General features: G+C 46.3%; 1 protein-coding gene across 3 annotated transcripts in view; it reads right to left on the bottom strand.

Moving 5' to 3' along the window:
* COG1 (component of oligomeric golgi complex 1) overlaps nucleotides 1-16,162 on the bottom strand; it is a 311,531-nt gene that overhangs the window by 185,384 nt on the left and 109,985 nt on the right. For all 3 annotated transcript variants that reach the window (XM_069655104.1, XM_069655102.1, XM_069655103.1), the window contains exons 5-7: nucleotides 13,021-13,177; nucleotides 10,626-10,836; nucleotides 7,687-8,487 (exon numbers count right to left, since the gene is read on the bottom strand). In XM_069655104.1, the coding sequence (XP_069511205.1) occupies nucleotides 7,687-8,487; nucleotides 10,626-10,836; nucleotides 13,021-13,177 (1,169 nt within the window). The remainder of the gene's footprint in view (nucleotides 1-7,686; nucleotides 8,488-10,625; nucleotides 10,837-13,020; nucleotides 13,178-16,162) is intronic.

The following is a 16,162-nucleotide window of genomic DNA, read 5'->3' as shown; positions in this document are numbered from 1 at the left end:
TATTTGCACTGTCTAAGAATAATTGTAACCTCTCATGTTCTAATAATCTTTGCCTTTTTACTCCTCCTGAAAAGTATTCTGAATTAGTACTGAAGTATATTTGTGTGGGATTATATTGCCTCCTTCTTATGAATGTTTTATAACTGAGAGATGAATAAATTAATAAGTATTTATCAAAGATACCTTGAGTGTAAGAGTTTATTTGAACACTTGTGATTGTCGTCATCTGTGTAACATCATTACTGCTCACATTCCACTCTTGAGATGAGCCTGGCTGCTCAGCTCCGCTACTAAAACTGTGTAGTACAGACTTCTACCAAAGGTTGGTTTGCTTACACCTGTAGTCCTAGTTGTGTGTAGTGGTCCCAAAGGGTACTGCATACAAACTGTGCCTAACAGTGAGCCCGCTCCGCAATACCCTCCCTAGGGGTAGAAGCAAGTGGACTGCACCGGGAGAACCCCTCCCCCCGCTCCCCACAGGGGACAAGGAAACCTGTTCACGTGAGGAACTCCCTAAACCTGCACACACAATGGGCCTCATTACGACCCAGGCGGTCCGGAAATAACGGTGGCGGAAAACCCGCCGCCACCGTTGTTTCCGGACCGCCTGAGTCCGACCCCTGCAGGCGGGAGGTGACGTTCCCGCCAGGTCTGACCTGGCGGGTTTAACACCTCCCGCATGCAGGCGGACGAGGAAACACCGGCAGCATTACGAGATGCTGCCGGTGTTTCCATGATCCCCATTTCCATTGAGTCCTATAGGACTCAATGGGAATGGGGATTTACACCATTCCGCCTCCGTGATTCCCGGAAAACCGGGGTTGTAATGCCCCGGTAATTCCGGGAATCACAGAGGCGGAATGGTAATACGAGTCCGGCGGTAACCAGGCGGTTTTACCGCCGCGGTTACCGCCGGACTCGTAATGAGGCCCAATGACTTACATGGGATGCCCGCCAATATCTGAAACCAAAAATTGGGAAGAAGAAACTCTAGAGAGATGCCATTATGTAACTGAAAAGGAATGTCCCTTTACAAATATCTACCAAGACGAGGTTGTTGATTAATGTAGCTTTGAAAATCAAGAGTGAGGGGGGGGGGGTGAAAGAGTAAAGAGTGAGGGGGGGAAAGAGGAAAGAGTGAGGGGGGGGAAAGAGGAAAGAGTGAGAGGGGGGAAAGAGGAAAGAGTGAGAGGGGGGAAAGAGGAAAGAGTGAGGGGGGGGAAAGAGGAAAGAGTGAGGGGGGAAAGAGGAAAGAGTGAGAGGGGGGAAAGAGGAAAGAGTGAGGGGGGGAAAGAGGAAAGAGTGAGAGGGGGGAAAGAGGAAAGAGTGAGGGGGGAAAGAGGAAAGAGTGAGGGGGGAAAGAGGAAAGAGTGAGGGGGGGGGAAAGAGGAAAGAGTGAGGGGGGGGAAAGAGGAAAGAGTGAGGGGGGGGAAAGAGGAAAGAGTGAGGGGGGGGAAAGAGGAAAGAGTGAGGGGGGAAAGAGGAAAGAGTGAGGGGGGAAAGAGGAAAGAGTGAGGGGGGAAAGAGGAAAGAGTGAGGGGGGAAAGAGGAAAGAGTGAGGGGGGAAAGAGGAAAGAGTGAGGGGGGAAAGAGGAAAGAGTGAGGGGGGAAAGAGGAAAGAGTGAGGGGGGAAAGAGGAAAGAGTGAGGGGGGAAAGAGGAAAGAGTGAGGGGGGAAAGAGGAAAGAGTGAGGGGGGAAAGAGGAAAGAGTGAGGGGGGAAAGAGGAAAGAGTGAGGGGGGAAAGAGGAAAGAGTGAGGGGGGAAAGAGGAAAGAGTGAGGGGGGAAAGGGGAAAGAGTGAGGGGGGAAAGGGGAAAGAGTGAGGGGGGGAAAGAGGAAAGAGCGAGGGGGGAAAGAGGAAAGAGCGAGGGGGGAAAGAGGAAAGAGCGAGGGGGGAAGAGGAAAGAGCGAGGGGGGAAGAGGAAAGAGCGAGGGGGGAAGAGGAAAGAGCGAGGGGGGAAGAGGAAAGAGCGAGGGGGGAAGAGGAAAGAGCGAGGGGGGAAGAGGAAAGAGCGAGGGGGGAAGAGGAAAGAGCGAGGGGGGAAGAGGAAAGAGCGAGGGGGGAAGAGGAAAGAGCGAGGGGGAAGAGGAAAGAGCGAGGGGGGAAGAGGAAAGAGCGAGGGGGGAAGAGGAAAGAGCGAGGGGGGAAGAGGGAAGAGCGAGGGGGGAAGAGGGAAGAGCGAGGAGGGGGGGAAGAGCGAGGAGGGGGGGAAGAGCGAGGAGGGGGGAAGAGCGAGGAGGGGGGAAGAGCGAGGAGGGGGGGAAGAGCGAGGAGGGGGGAAGAGCGAGGAGGGGGGAAGAGCGAGGAGGGGGGAAGAGCGAGGAGGGGGGAAGAGCGAGGAGGGGGAAGAGCGAGGAGGGGGGAAGAGCGTGGAGGGGGAAGAGCGTGGAGGGGGGAAGAGCGTGGAGGGGGGAAGAGCGTGGAGGGGGGAAGAGCGTGGAGGGGGGGAAGAGCGTGGAGGGGGGGAAGAGCGTGGAGGGGGGAAGAGCGAGGAGGGGGGAAGAGCGAGGAGGGGGGAAGAGCGAGGAGGGGGGAAGAGCGAGGAGGGGGGAAGAGCGAGGAGGGGGGGAAGAGCGAGGAGGGGGGGAAGAGCGAGGAGGGGGGGAAGAGCGAGGAGGGGGGGAAGAGCGAGGAGGGGGGGAAGAGCGAGGAGGGGGGGAAGAGCGAGGAGGGGGGAAGAGCGAGGAGGGGGGAAGAGCGAGGAGGGGGGAAGAGCGAGGAGGGGGGAAGAGCGAGGAGGGGGGGAAGAGCGAGGAGGGGGGAAGAGCGAGGAGGGGGGAAGAGCGAGGAGGGGGGAAGAGCGAGGAGGGGGGGGAAGAGGAGGGGGGGGAAGAGGAGGGGGGAAGAGGAGGGGGGGAAGAGGAGGGGGGGAAGAGGAGAGGGGAAGAGCGAGAGGGGAAGAGCGAGAGGGGAAGAGCGAGAGGGGAAGAGCGAGGAGGGGGGAAGAGCGAGGGGGGGAAGAGCGAGAGGGGGAAGAGCAAGGGGGGAAGAGCAAGGGGGGAAGAGCGAGGGGGGAAGAGCGAGGGGGGAAGAGCGAGGGGGGAAGAGGGAGGGGGGAAGAGGGAGGGGGGAAGAGGGAGGGGGGAAGAGGGAGGGGGGAAGAGGGAGGGGGGAAGGAGGGGGGAGGAGGGAGGGCAGAAGAGGCAGGGGGAGGAGGGAGGGGGAGGAGGGAGGGGGGAGACCTGTGTATAGGCGTGTTCTAAATGCCATATCATATCAAAAGAGGTGAAGAGAGAGGGGGGAAACATTCGCCTGGGGGAGGTCCCGAGCTGCACACCTCCTGCAGGAAGCAGGTATCTGCGATCATGCGAGTTTCTAACCCGCTTGAGTGCAGAGCACAGAATGGCGTAGCTGCAGCCTGAGATAACACGGGGGCAAAAGCCCAGGAATTGGTGGTGGCGAGACTATGGTCGAGGACCCATGGTGGACCGCTGGTCCGACAAACTACGCTAATACCATTGTGTATCTGATAGCAGAGTAGCTGAGAGCCGAGAAGAGACGAAAAACCAGGTGAATAGGGGACCCGCAGGAAAGGCGTGGCAGGAAATGGAAAGGCACCAGCAACCAATGCCAAGCGAGAAGGATTCTGAGGCACCAGACTCCGGAAGACATACATCGGAGAAGAAGGTAACTAGGAGTACGGGAGTCGCGTTGGTCTCGAAGGGGGAATCAGTATATTGCACAGCCAATTCGTCTCAGTACTAATCTTGAAAGGAAGTTAATCTTAAAACAAAGTGAGATCAAGTCTGATAAAACAAAAGAATAAGCTATTGAGAACCTGAACAAAGAAAAAGTCCGGTGATCACAATCCCCTGGGAAAAGGGAAACGAGTTTAAAGTAACCTTAAAGTGTGGAAACAGGAATGAGGAAACTATGGAAAAGATGAACAATAAGAAGGCGGTGATAAGAATACCCTGAAAGCAGGCACAAACAGTACAAGAGATACAAGGTCCGATAGACCTAAGCGAGTTAAACGATAATACTATAAGAACGGTAGACAGCCCACACCACGAGGCAAATCTAGAATATACTGAGAAGCTCAAACAAGAGGCTACATGTTGTAAGGAAGCCATACAGGAACGTCTTAAGAAAAGAATAATATCCACAACTCTATTGAATAAATGCAGAAACTAATCAAAGAAGTAACAAGAGGTTATTTAAGGATCCTTTATTGATTTATACACTGATACTAGAAGTATCCAAAGAGAAAGGAGTCATTCTACAAACCTAAGTTAGTTTACATAGTGGTAGGGTCAGCTAGGGTTGCTCTAGACAGTGGACCTCATTATTTGGACTTCCACAATTTACTGGCGAGCACCTTAGTAAGATAGGTAGGGACCATCCATAGTGATAAGAAAAGTCAGGACTTGTAAGTCTTATTTTAATAAACCACCCTGAAGCATGTTGCATAATAGTCTGCATCTTTCTTCTGACCCGCCACAACATACACACACACTATTTCGTACTTGCCAAGAGTCAATTATCATTAGCCAATGGCTAGTGCAAATTTCCCTTGGAAAAAAGAATGTTTTCCAGCTCTAGAAAATACAAATGATAGTAAAAGGGCAAGACAACCTCCACCAACCAAAGTGAGACATAACTAATTGTATTTGAATTTGTAGTATTTATAGTGCACATATCCAACAGGAACCACACAGGAGAGCTGCGTCAAGGAGCAGATGAATCAAAGGTACAAAGGGAATGAAATGACAGCAATCCAAATTATTGAAAAACAAAAAGATTTTCATGACAAACTCAGAGAATCACATAAGCGAATTGTCTAAGCCCCACAAATAAAAAGCATCCATCACCTCTAATGGAACAACAAGCACGAGGGTTAGGGAGTAAATATGTATTCTCCGAGCGTAGGGTTCTAGAAGGATGGTACAAAGAAATATGAGAGTTAAGGTAAACTGGGGCCAGCTCATGAATACACTTGAATATAATGCATACATTCTTACAAACGATGTGTTAATGACTGGAAGCCAGTGAAGAGCTAGTCAACTGGCAGAGATGGAACACCACTTGGGGAGTCTAAATATGAAGCAACAGCCCTGTTGTGGACGGTACAAAGCTTATTTGAAAGACTGAAATGCATGGATACAGGGCATTGGCATAGTCCACCGCCTGAGCATTTATACGAGTGCCAACCACAGGAGCATGATCCTCTTTGGGAATAAAATGAAGGGTCCGACTCAGTAGTCAAAGATGGAAGAATGTCAACTACTTAATTTATCTGCTGTGTGAACGACGGATCCGTTTTTCAGATTACCCCAATATTCTTCACCTTACTAGAAAAAGATGGCATTTGTCCAAAAAGAGTAAGAGGAGAGAGGAATGTTGAATCATTTTGCAGGTGTTTGGCTCCCAACAACCTAACTTCCATCTTGGATGGATTGAGCTAAAGACCATTACATATCGCCCATTGATGAACCCTATAAAGACATTCATCTAAAAGAGAAAACATAATTATGCACTGACTTGCAAAAAGAAAAGAGAAACGTTCAAGCACCCTCACCCTAAGAAGTCTAACATATTAGGGGGGACATGGCAGACTCAAAGAGTCAGATTAGTAGCAGAAAAAGGCTAAATGTTCAGGACCTCTTGCCAAAGATACAGTTTGGGCTTTTGCCCTCACACTGCCCGTTCGCTGAAGTATCATAGAGCAGTAGATCCTGGAGAAAAGTCTATTAGCAACATCTAGACCACTGCGAGATGATGAATTGTACATCAACCCAGCTAGAGTTCAGGTGGACCAGGGGAACTTAGTATGAAATATCTGTATTTGTGACAAGCCAACACGGAGGAAGACGAACCTTGCACCCTCATCCTCCTGGACATATCCATATGGACCAACACAATAAAACCACAAGGGGTTCATTAAAACAATGGAAGCTGCTGGATTTCCTCAAACAGCACTACACCGGATGAGGACATTCCTCTCCAACAGGACAAACTATTTTCATACCACATTCCAAAACAGTTCTGCAGAACACCACCTACCGGGTACCCAAGGTATCAGGCTTCTCACCTCTCCACATCTACATGGTACTTCTCTTGAAGATGATCAGTGAACAAGGACTTGCATGCTATTAGCACCCCAGGCGGGGAAGCCAGCCAAACATGTGGCTAGGAACACGGGCTTGAACCGCCGGTACAATCCCTTCGATCCAAGCCGCCTGACGGCTGGCTCTCCTTGCCACCATCTTCTCCAAACCCCTTTTCCCCCCTTTTTTTCCTTTATTAAGCCACTCGGCAGTGGCGGTACCTTCCTCTCAGCTTCCCACGGCTGCCATGGAAAGGGAAGAGGGGCTCCGTACCACGTTGGTAAAGGATTTTCCTTCCTAAAACAGGACACGCACCGTGGGTTGCCGCTTTGGTAATCCGGGGTGCTAATGGACTTATGTACCAGTTCTATGGGCAAAACCGAGGGGTAACAACCCGGGGCCCACGTTAATGGCCCTTGCTTCGTCTGGGCGGTTAACTGAGGCTGCGGGCCGTTACTCCCGCCCCCCCCCCCCGTTGTTGCACGTGGAACGTGTAAATAACACCACAAAACTACACAGGCACATGTGCCCTGTAAACCAGTGAATGCCAGCCTTAGCCAGAGGCTAGAACAGATGAATAAAAAACAAATCTGGAAATATGATCTTCTCCCTCTTCCACCAAGACAACATGCCCTTGACAAACTACTGGAATTAAGAGATGGGAGATTACCCTTCAAACCACATCTGATATCAAAAACCTTATCATACTGTAGTTTAACATCAACTGCATGTGAAAGCTCTAGCAAGGAACTCTTTCTTCCAAATAAGGACCCTTAACATTATGGTTCATCTAACATTCCTGTAGTTGTTTCTCTCATCCTATCAAGACTAAACCATACCCTGACATGGGCCATTTCCCGTTCCCTCCCTCTAACCTAAACTCTTGATCTTCACCTTCTAACACTCACTGGACTATAATACATACTCACTGCAGGAAAATACCTGCTGCAACGCTTACCAGATACACACTACATTCCACATACCCCACTGCATCAGATACCCCATGCAGAAATGACCCAATTAATGGAAGGGCTAATGAAGTGGGATCCCTTATGGCAAAATACAATGCGCTTACAACTAAATTTCAGAAGTCTGGTATACAGAAATAGGACCATTCCGATCTGATGGCATAAACTCAAGTAACTGGTCACTCTTTAAGACCCCTTACATTAAAATACACTAGACCATGGTTGAAGAGACAGTGAGACAGTGGTGGATAATGCTCGGTCTTCTAAATGGTAGCATGCTTCTTTATCTGTGGAAGAATGTGGTACCACAATTTTCAGCGAGTTCAATCACAGACCCTCTTTCACAAGCTTAACATTGACACATTATACTTTTGCATGAACTTGGTGACATCTCAAACATGTGCAAAAAATAAGTTATAGAGCAGTTAACTCACTCGCTCACTCACTCAATCTGTTGCCCTGTGTATTCCAATAGTTTTTTCAAACTTTGGGCTGTGGCACGTTACCTATACAAGCTCTGATATTATATGATACAGAAAAGCATCATCGGAGATTCCATAGATGGGCTTGCAGGAGTACCAAGGATCAATCCAGACAGATCGCTCTTCTACTAAGAGCCGACAGATAAGTGCTTTTCATCCTTTGATCTGAATCCAAATGAGCTACTTACTTCCACTACAGCAGAGCTCCATATACGATAAGCCGCCAAGCTCTGTTGCAGAAGTTTGTCCTTCATTTCCTGCCACTTGACCAGCACAGGGTCAATTTCCTGAACTTTCCCTTTCCCCATCTTTTTCACTGATCGATGTTCCCTGATCACTGGGTCCAAAGTGCCTGATTTGCCCAAAATGCACTGCTTCAGGTGAGGGCAAAGCTTCCCCAAGGATTGGCACAGCCGGGCCATGAAAAGAACTGTGCCAAGTCTGGCCTCTTGGCGAGAGTTCTGCTGCTCTAGCAGACTGGCCTCAGACCGGTTTAGCTCCTGGGCTACGCAGCCCAGAATATGTTCCATGCAGGCAAGGCAATGGTTCTGCAGCATCTTTTCCACAGTGCTGGCGTCTGCATACCTGTCAAAGGCAGAGTGTTTCCCCGCTGGACTGGAGACATCACCAACTGTTTCTTTTGAAGCGGGACAGTCATAGGGGAGATACGATAAAAGGTCATCTAGCTTGACCTTCAGCTTTGCATCCAGGGCAGCACAGAAGTTTTGGACACAAGGGGTGAGAGCATTGGCCTTCATGGATAGGCCGCTTTTAGCACACTGGCCACGGCTTGCAACACTGATCCAAGCAGCATCAGGTGGCAAGTCGTTCAAGCCCTCGGACCACAGGAAGGAAGGAAGGTTGTACTCAAACTGTACATGCTTTCCCGGCATACCATCTTTGGACTGAGTGCGCAGTTCTTCAAGGGCTGATATCAGGAGTTGCTTGGAGTTGGTGGAAATGGAGTTGAAACCTTCTTTGGTAAGAGTCTGGGGAAAACAAAAAAAACATTTGATTGTTTTTGGGACAGCCTAAATTACGTAAAAATCATTCATTTTTCTGAAAACCTTTTCTAGGGCTTTAAAAGCTAAGCAATCTGACAGTAGGCAGAGCTCCTGTACAAGCAGATGATCTGACGGAAAAAACACAAAGCAGCAACAAGCAAACCCATACCCATCATAAGACAGGAAACCATACAACTTTCAGAAAAGAACAAGACATTTTGGTTTGAACTATATAGGCCAGGCCGCCGATGTTGTATCGTGTAGGACGAGCACTGAAAAACCTACTGGTAGTCGTGCCTTGCGTTATGTTATGTTAGTCCAACTTGTAAAGCGCGCGGTCACCCAAGGGTATCATGGCGTGGAGGTGAGAGGATCCTAGTGAAGCCACAGAGACCTAGAAGAGTTTTTATGGCCTTCCTGAACACTAAGTAGCTATGAGTTTTCTTTATGGTCATCGGAAGGCCATTCCACAATATTGCAGCAGCCACAGAAAAGGCACGTCCTCCAACCCTGGTCTGTTTATAACCGGGCACCATTAGGAGGTCAGCCGAGGCAGAGCGGAGTGACGGAAGAGGTACATATGGCGAGAATTACTCCGGATGATATTCAGCTCCTTGGCCATGTATTGCCCGGTGCACAAAGCAAAGTGACTTAAAAATAATGTGTTGGTTTACCGGAAGCCAACGCAGGGCTCGAAGTACTGGAGATATATGGGCTCCATAAAGGGAGCCGTTGGAAACCTGGCTGGCCAGATTTTGAAGCTGTTGAAGCCGGCAGATAACTCCCTTGGGTTGACCCAAATAAAGGGAGTTACAATAGTCCAGCCGTTAGATCCCCAAAGCCGCCACTACAGGAGGGCGCAGAGGGGCAGGGATCATAAGGAGTACCTTTCTAAGTGTCTTGAGTTGAAAGTGACCAGCTTGACATACGGCCGTTACTTGCTTGGCCACAGACAATGAAGCAGATAGTATAACCCCAAGGTTTTTAACCTTGTCTACCGGGCTGGGCAGGGGACCTAGGGAGGAAGGCCAGAATGAAGACACCCAAAGTGAGGGATCAGGAGGACAACCCATCACCATCACCTCAGTTTTGTCCCCGTTCAGTTTGAGCCAACTGTGGTCCATCCAATCTCCCACAGCCGCCAGACAACATCTCATCCCGATCAAGATCCAGTCGGATCAGGATCAGAGTTTCGTCTGCATACGAGTAACATATGACGCCAAAGGAGCGGATGAGACACACAAAGGCCCAGATGTATATACTTGAACAGAATGGGAGACAAAGAGGAGCCTTGTGGGACACTACATCTGAGGTGACAAGGGGCAGAAAGAAAAGGAGGCATAGAGAGGGCGTGGGTGCGATCTGCCAGAAAGGAGGTGAACCAGGCTAGCACCTGCCCAGATATACCCAACTGGGCAAGGCGAGACATCAGCATGCAGTGGTTGACCCTGTCGAAAGCTGCTGAGAGATATAATAGTATCAGAGCTCCCACTCCACCTGCGTCCACCAGCCTGGCCACATCATCCTGGACGGCGACCAGCACACACCAGAACGAAACCCTGATTGAACAGGATCAAGCAAGCAAGAAGATTCCAGAAATGTAGACAGTAGGGGTGACACCAGTGATTCTAGCAGTTTGGCCAACAAAGGTAGAAGAGAAATAGGGCGGATATTGGACAAGGTACAAGGGTCAAGGGACTTTTTTTCAAAAGCGAAATCACTAGCCGTCTTTAATTCCTGAGGTACTAACCCTGTTTGGCAGGAATTATTAATCGCTGCTGTGATAACAGTAAGAAGGGCAGGGGTCATTTGCTTCATCACAGCTAACGGGATAGCATCTGAAGGGGAACAAGATTTGATTTTAAGAATAGCCGTTAAAACCAATTCCTCACTGAACATGCTGAGATTGAAAGCTGTGACCATGAAGTCAGATATGGATACCTGCAGTGGATCAATTAATCCATTAAGCAAAGACCCAGCATGTACACTTGCAGCTTGCGTGTTACCCAATATCTTGCAAGTTGGTTAAAATAAGAAACATGGACTTAAAATACAGATCTCCCGGTTCCACAGCTGACACTTCTGCACAGATTCAAATGTTAGAGCAATGCAAATTCTCTTACCTGCAACCGATCCAAGAACAATTGCTGCAGCAGGTCTTCCCAGAAGAGAATAGGCCGGTCTAGGAGTCTCCGACACACGATCTCCCAGTTCTGGCTCATAGATTCACTGGTGAGCAGTTCCCACACTGCATCGCGAATGCCAGCTAGGCCCTTGAGGCTGTTGACATACACTAGCAATGTCGAAATCCCAGCTTTTATATCTTCATTGCACCTAAGGAGACGTGTCAGAAGCATTGCTTTAAAACTTGCTAAGTTTCATTATGCAATCCCCCAGAAAAAGGTCCCAGGAGACCAAAATCCTCACAATTAACAATAGTCTTCTCTGATGGGTCGGATTACTTAAGATTTAAGGAAAGTTATCATGGGAGACAACGACATTGGTTAACAATGTGTTGATATTGTCGTTCAATTTGCATGCCAAGGTTGGTGTGAACTCAGCGTTTCATGCTTCCCAGAGACATACAATTAGTATCATTGTATTTGGATAGTAAAACCACTAATTATTTCAATGCTTCAAGGTTTCTTACCTGTGACAGAAAGATTAATGTTCCTATGAATATGTATTGCAAATATGACTCTATACTTAGGAACTGTTATTTGTACAGATCTACGATTATTTTCCATCAACTTCTGTCATACATTTATAGATCACAAGTTACCACACTATGCGGAAATATCAATGTTCAAGTCATCTATTCCTTTTACACAACTGAGCAATTGAAAAGACAGTTCCTATCATAAATGCATTTCTGGATTACATTTTAGTGCATTTTTAAACCACCAGCTGCTTAAAAATACCCAAGAAGATCTTAAAACATTCTTCTAGCTCATGTAATGGTGTATACACCGAGTGTAGTTGTATACAATATTCGCAGCATACTTGTACAACACAATGTAAAATGCATCACTTTTAAAATGATGGGGTCAGACGTGCATGCAAGTAGACTAGAGTATTTGTAACGTGAAATGTTCTAATGCGACTTAAATCTTAGAGCATCCTCAATACTGAATGCTGAGCAAGGTCCCATTCAGAGAAATAGATGCAAAAGTAGTATGTAGGGCATTAATCTATTTTCCAAAATATTAATGGATGGATTTCGCAGTGTGAACAAGAAATGATTTCAAGTCCAGTTAAAAGTATTTTTACCTAGTATTTACCCAGTCACGCTGCCTCGACCTAGTCAGAGATTTGCCCAGGGTCTTCCTAAGTGTTTGTACAATGATCTGTGGGGAGGATATGTTTACCATTAAAATATGTAGAATTGTTTCAAACAGGACTGGCATTTTACAAGGCAGAACGTCTTGTAGGACATGTGGAAGACCATATTGTGCAAGTTCATTACATTTGATATAAGGGGACAATTCTGATTTTCAAACAGTGAATCTCACACGTCGTACAGGAATCTCCTTTTTGAACAGAATATGCTCTATGTAGCAGAGTGGATATAATTTGATGAAAGAAAAGCAATACAGACTTAAGCTGCTGATGAGGGAAGATGACACCAGAATGGACATCCCATTCAAAGGTGTGCATGTATGATATTTTGTGAATCGATGCAAGAATGGGGTTTCTTAGCCCTTCATAAACGAGACACAGAGCAATGATATTACCAGCATGCAAAGGTAGTGTAGAGGCTAGGTTGACAACTGTGGAACCGGGAGATATATGCGATAAGTCTCCGCTTTAACAAACCAATTTAATACAGGTTAAAACATGTACACAACAAATTGAAAAGTGTCTTTACATTGAGTGGGTTTTTATAGCAACCTCCTCAAACTCTGAGGAACAACCATAAGTGGCAAAGCAAGAAAATCAATTTATTGCACCAAGGTTTGTGTCCGGATCAAAATCCAGTACCAGGTACACGGTCTCAGTGCAAGGATGTGTTTTTGACAAGCTAGAGAGACCTGAAGGAGGAATCTACCTCCAAGATCAGGCAACTCCTTTTTTGTCTTCGAGAAAGTTCTTTCATGGGGAAGCAGTTGGAAAAATGAGAAACCTCATGGCCAGTAAAGAGAGGGAAAGAGGGAGGACAAGGTTCTCTGTAGAACAGGGAATAAAGCATTGGATGCAGAAGTGTTATAGTGATGGCAGAGTTTGACGCAGAGGGTGGGGGTTTGTCTACAGAGTGGATTTCGAAATAATGCATTTTACAGGTAAAGGAATGTTGCTGAATATGATTGCCAGATGGCAAATGTAGTGGAAAGTTGCCAGAGAGGAACAAGAAAACAAGAAGAAGATACAGAAAGGGAATTACAAGGACAAGTTGTCAGTGCTATGGAAGGCCAGCAAGATTAGGGGAGACAAGATTTCCGATTGGTGCAGGCAGTGGATAAAATGTCCTGCTTGGCAAAGGCAATAATGCATGAGAAAGATAGGTAAAAGACAATTTACATGTGAATCCACTTCTGAAGAGTCTCCCGCAGGTAATCCTGGCTGATTGGATGTGCCAGTGTCCTCAGTGCTGGTTGAAACTCGATGATGGATGGTGGCAAATGCTTGAACCAACTTCCAGACTTCATCTCGTCCTTCAGGACAGTTATCCCCTTACCTAGAAACAGGCAATGCACAAGAAACATTCAGACAGATTAAGCAGAAAATTATGACCAACAGGCATAGTCCTAAAACAAGAGTTTAGGAGTGTCAGAAATGATTTTCCCACACTATTCCTTCAACTGAAAAATCAATAAATCTTACCCTTGTGGTCTCTAAAATGTTCTGGATGGGTACACATTTACATTGTACATTCACCATTAGTATGCCTTTTGTCAAACGGGCATGCAACTAATTTGATAAAGATATGCATGTTACTCTTCTGGTATCTTAGGTTTCTTCTGAACTAACACTGCTTGATAATGAACAATCGTTCTCCTCAAGTAGTCCTAATGATTGCTAGCTCACAGAAAGTTTGGGGTCCATAATGCATCACACAAGGACGTTTAGGCAAAAAGTTCAAGAATGTAAAGCACATTGGTCTTTTAATGGAAATAATATAATACAACCAAAAAGGATCTGAATTTGAAGTGATGGGCACTGAACATTTGCCCAACTATAAAGTTGAAAGAAGAAACATGTTCAATAGACAGAAAATGAAGTTTGGATAGCTGTTGCTACCACTATTACTGGTATGAAAACAGAATAAAAAAAGTGGGCGTGAAATTATATGGGAGGACATCAAAAAGTGAGTGGGGGGAAAACAAGGGAATTGAATGCCACATAGAGACAGTCCTGTGCCACAAGATGTTTCCTTTTAGCAGATGATCTACTGATGTGTGAAAAAAATAAAAACAAAAAAAAAAAAGGCGCTTTTACACCCGTTGTTGAAACTGTGCCTGTTAAGTGTCTGGCAGAAGCATGTACTTAATTTACTTGTGCAGAATGTATTCAGCATCTAAAAATTGTTCCAGTGTATGGTCTTGATTAACCTGTTCTGCATTCACAAGGAAATCTTACAGAGCTACTGTTTGAGCATGTGGCTACATGTACACGTATATTGCAATGCTAATGTCCCTGTATGAAATTGAAGGGAAAACCTGCACGGTTAGGGCTGGAACTGTTCGGTGGTGCTCTTATGCCAATTAGTTATATATTTATTCTAGCAAAAAAATTGCAAAAACCTTCACAAAAAACAGTTAATGTTACTGTAATAAAAATTGAAGTCTACAAACAGCGGAAATAAATTGAAGGCACCAACACTTAGTACATACAACTAATATTACTTCATACCACAACAAATGCAATCAGAAAACAACTATAACCACTAACTCCACACCCCTGAAGATGCTTAAGTATCATCTAGGTTATAACTATACCATAGTTAAAGTGATTTTAAGGTTGGATTTGTAGGGGTTTGGGATGAGGGTTTATAGTTTTAGTTATTTGGCTGAATGTGTAGTGGTATGTATTGGGTGTTTATAGTTCTAGTGTTATGGTTGCATGTGCTAAGTGTTGGTACCTGAATGTTATTTTCACTGTTTGTAGACAAAGTTTTGTTAGAGTAACCGTTTTGTAAAAAGGGGTTTTCAAGTAGCAAATGGCTGCCTATTGTATGTATGTGGTGTACAAGCATATTACAATATGCGGTAACAGCGAGTGTTGCATAATGTTAGTGTTCATTTTTGAAATATTGCGACAGGGTCAGTGTCATGATCTCTCAGTGGGGTAAAGGGATCCCTCCCATAAGGGGGAGTGGGCAATCTCGAACCCCCATTAATGTGCTTTGTATACGACTGCTGGTACAACTGTTCCTTCCAAATTACCGGTAAGCAACTCCCAAAATCCACCTGGATGTAACCAAGGAAACCTTAACTGGAACCACGAGAATGGAAAAGGTATAGAATAGGATTTTTCCTGCCAAACTGACAGGAGACACCAAACACCGGGCTAACAATCCCAGCCTGACCCCAGTTGTGTGTATTATAGTAAAAAAGGGTGTGTGTGAAAGGAGAGTGAAAGATACAGGGGGATGGGAAAGTGTAGGGGAATTAGAGAGACGCGATAGAGTGGATGGTAGGAGGGTGCAGAGAGAGGGGAGTGACTCAGGAAGGTGGCAAAGTTGGAAGAGAGAGGCGAGTATGCGATAAGATCAGGACACAGAGGCGTAAATAGGGGACAGAGTAGAGATGGAAAGGTGAAAAGAGAAGGAGAGGGAGGTGTGTGTATATAGAGAGGGAGACGAAATTGGGATAAGTGGTGGAGTAAGGAGTCAGACAATGGGTGGCATCTTTCAACAACATGTTAGAAATAAAGAAAATAACCTAACTCTCCCCATTTCTTAAGTGTTATCCCCACCTAGGCAAACATCAACTAGGGTGCTTGTCGTCAGGATGTTTGTCCAAATGTGCCCGTCCTCTGTCCAAAACCTACTCTAACCCTACCACTAATCTACAAATCCAAATGAGGACTCCCTTCCCTTGTGAACTGGCTCAGTTTTATCTCTTTTCCAACCATCCTTTGCATTAGCTTCCGATTCAACAAAGAGTATGGTCAGGAGAATGGCTCCCTTCTCCGGACTCACCTCGCACAATCTTGAGGGCAGTCTTGGGATATTCTTTGGCAATAGTCCTGAAAAGGCTCTTCTCTTCTTTCCAATGCCTCCTGAAAGTTTACTTTACAGTTCTAGCCATTCCTCCCAGTCTTATGACATTATGAAGAGTACCTCTAGACAGCTCTGGTCGTTTAATATCCTCTTTAGTCTTTCTTGTATTACTACTGGAACGAGCGATATTCCTCCTGATGAACTCTCGACTCTTAGGTCTTGGAGTATCACTATTGTAATGAGGTAGATCTCTCCAAGGCTTGCTGGACTCTTGGTTCTCTGTGCTTCACTAGTGTGACTAGGTAGATTACTCCTGAGGATTTCTTGACTCTCGGCTCTCTTGAGATCACTATCTTAATTAGGGAGATAAATTACTCCCGAGGCTTTGACTCTGGAGTTGCCCGTTAGGACAGTTTTTCTAAAGTCCTACCAAGACTTCATAAACACCATATCTGAGGCAGTACATAAGCTCCACTCTTAGTAGAAGGCTGTACCACC

This window comes from Ambystoma mexicanum, chromosome 3q (genome assembly GCF_040938575.1).
Source record: "Ambystoma mexicanum isolate Mex_15411 chromosome 3q, UKY_AmexF1_1, whole genome shotgun sequence".
In the NCBI taxonomy this organism is placed as follows: domain Eukaryota; kingdom Metazoa; phylum Chordata; class Amphibia; order Caudata; family Ambystomatidae; genus Ambystoma; species Ambystoma mexicanum.
This window is presented reverse-complemented; position numbering and strand designations above follow the sequence as displayed.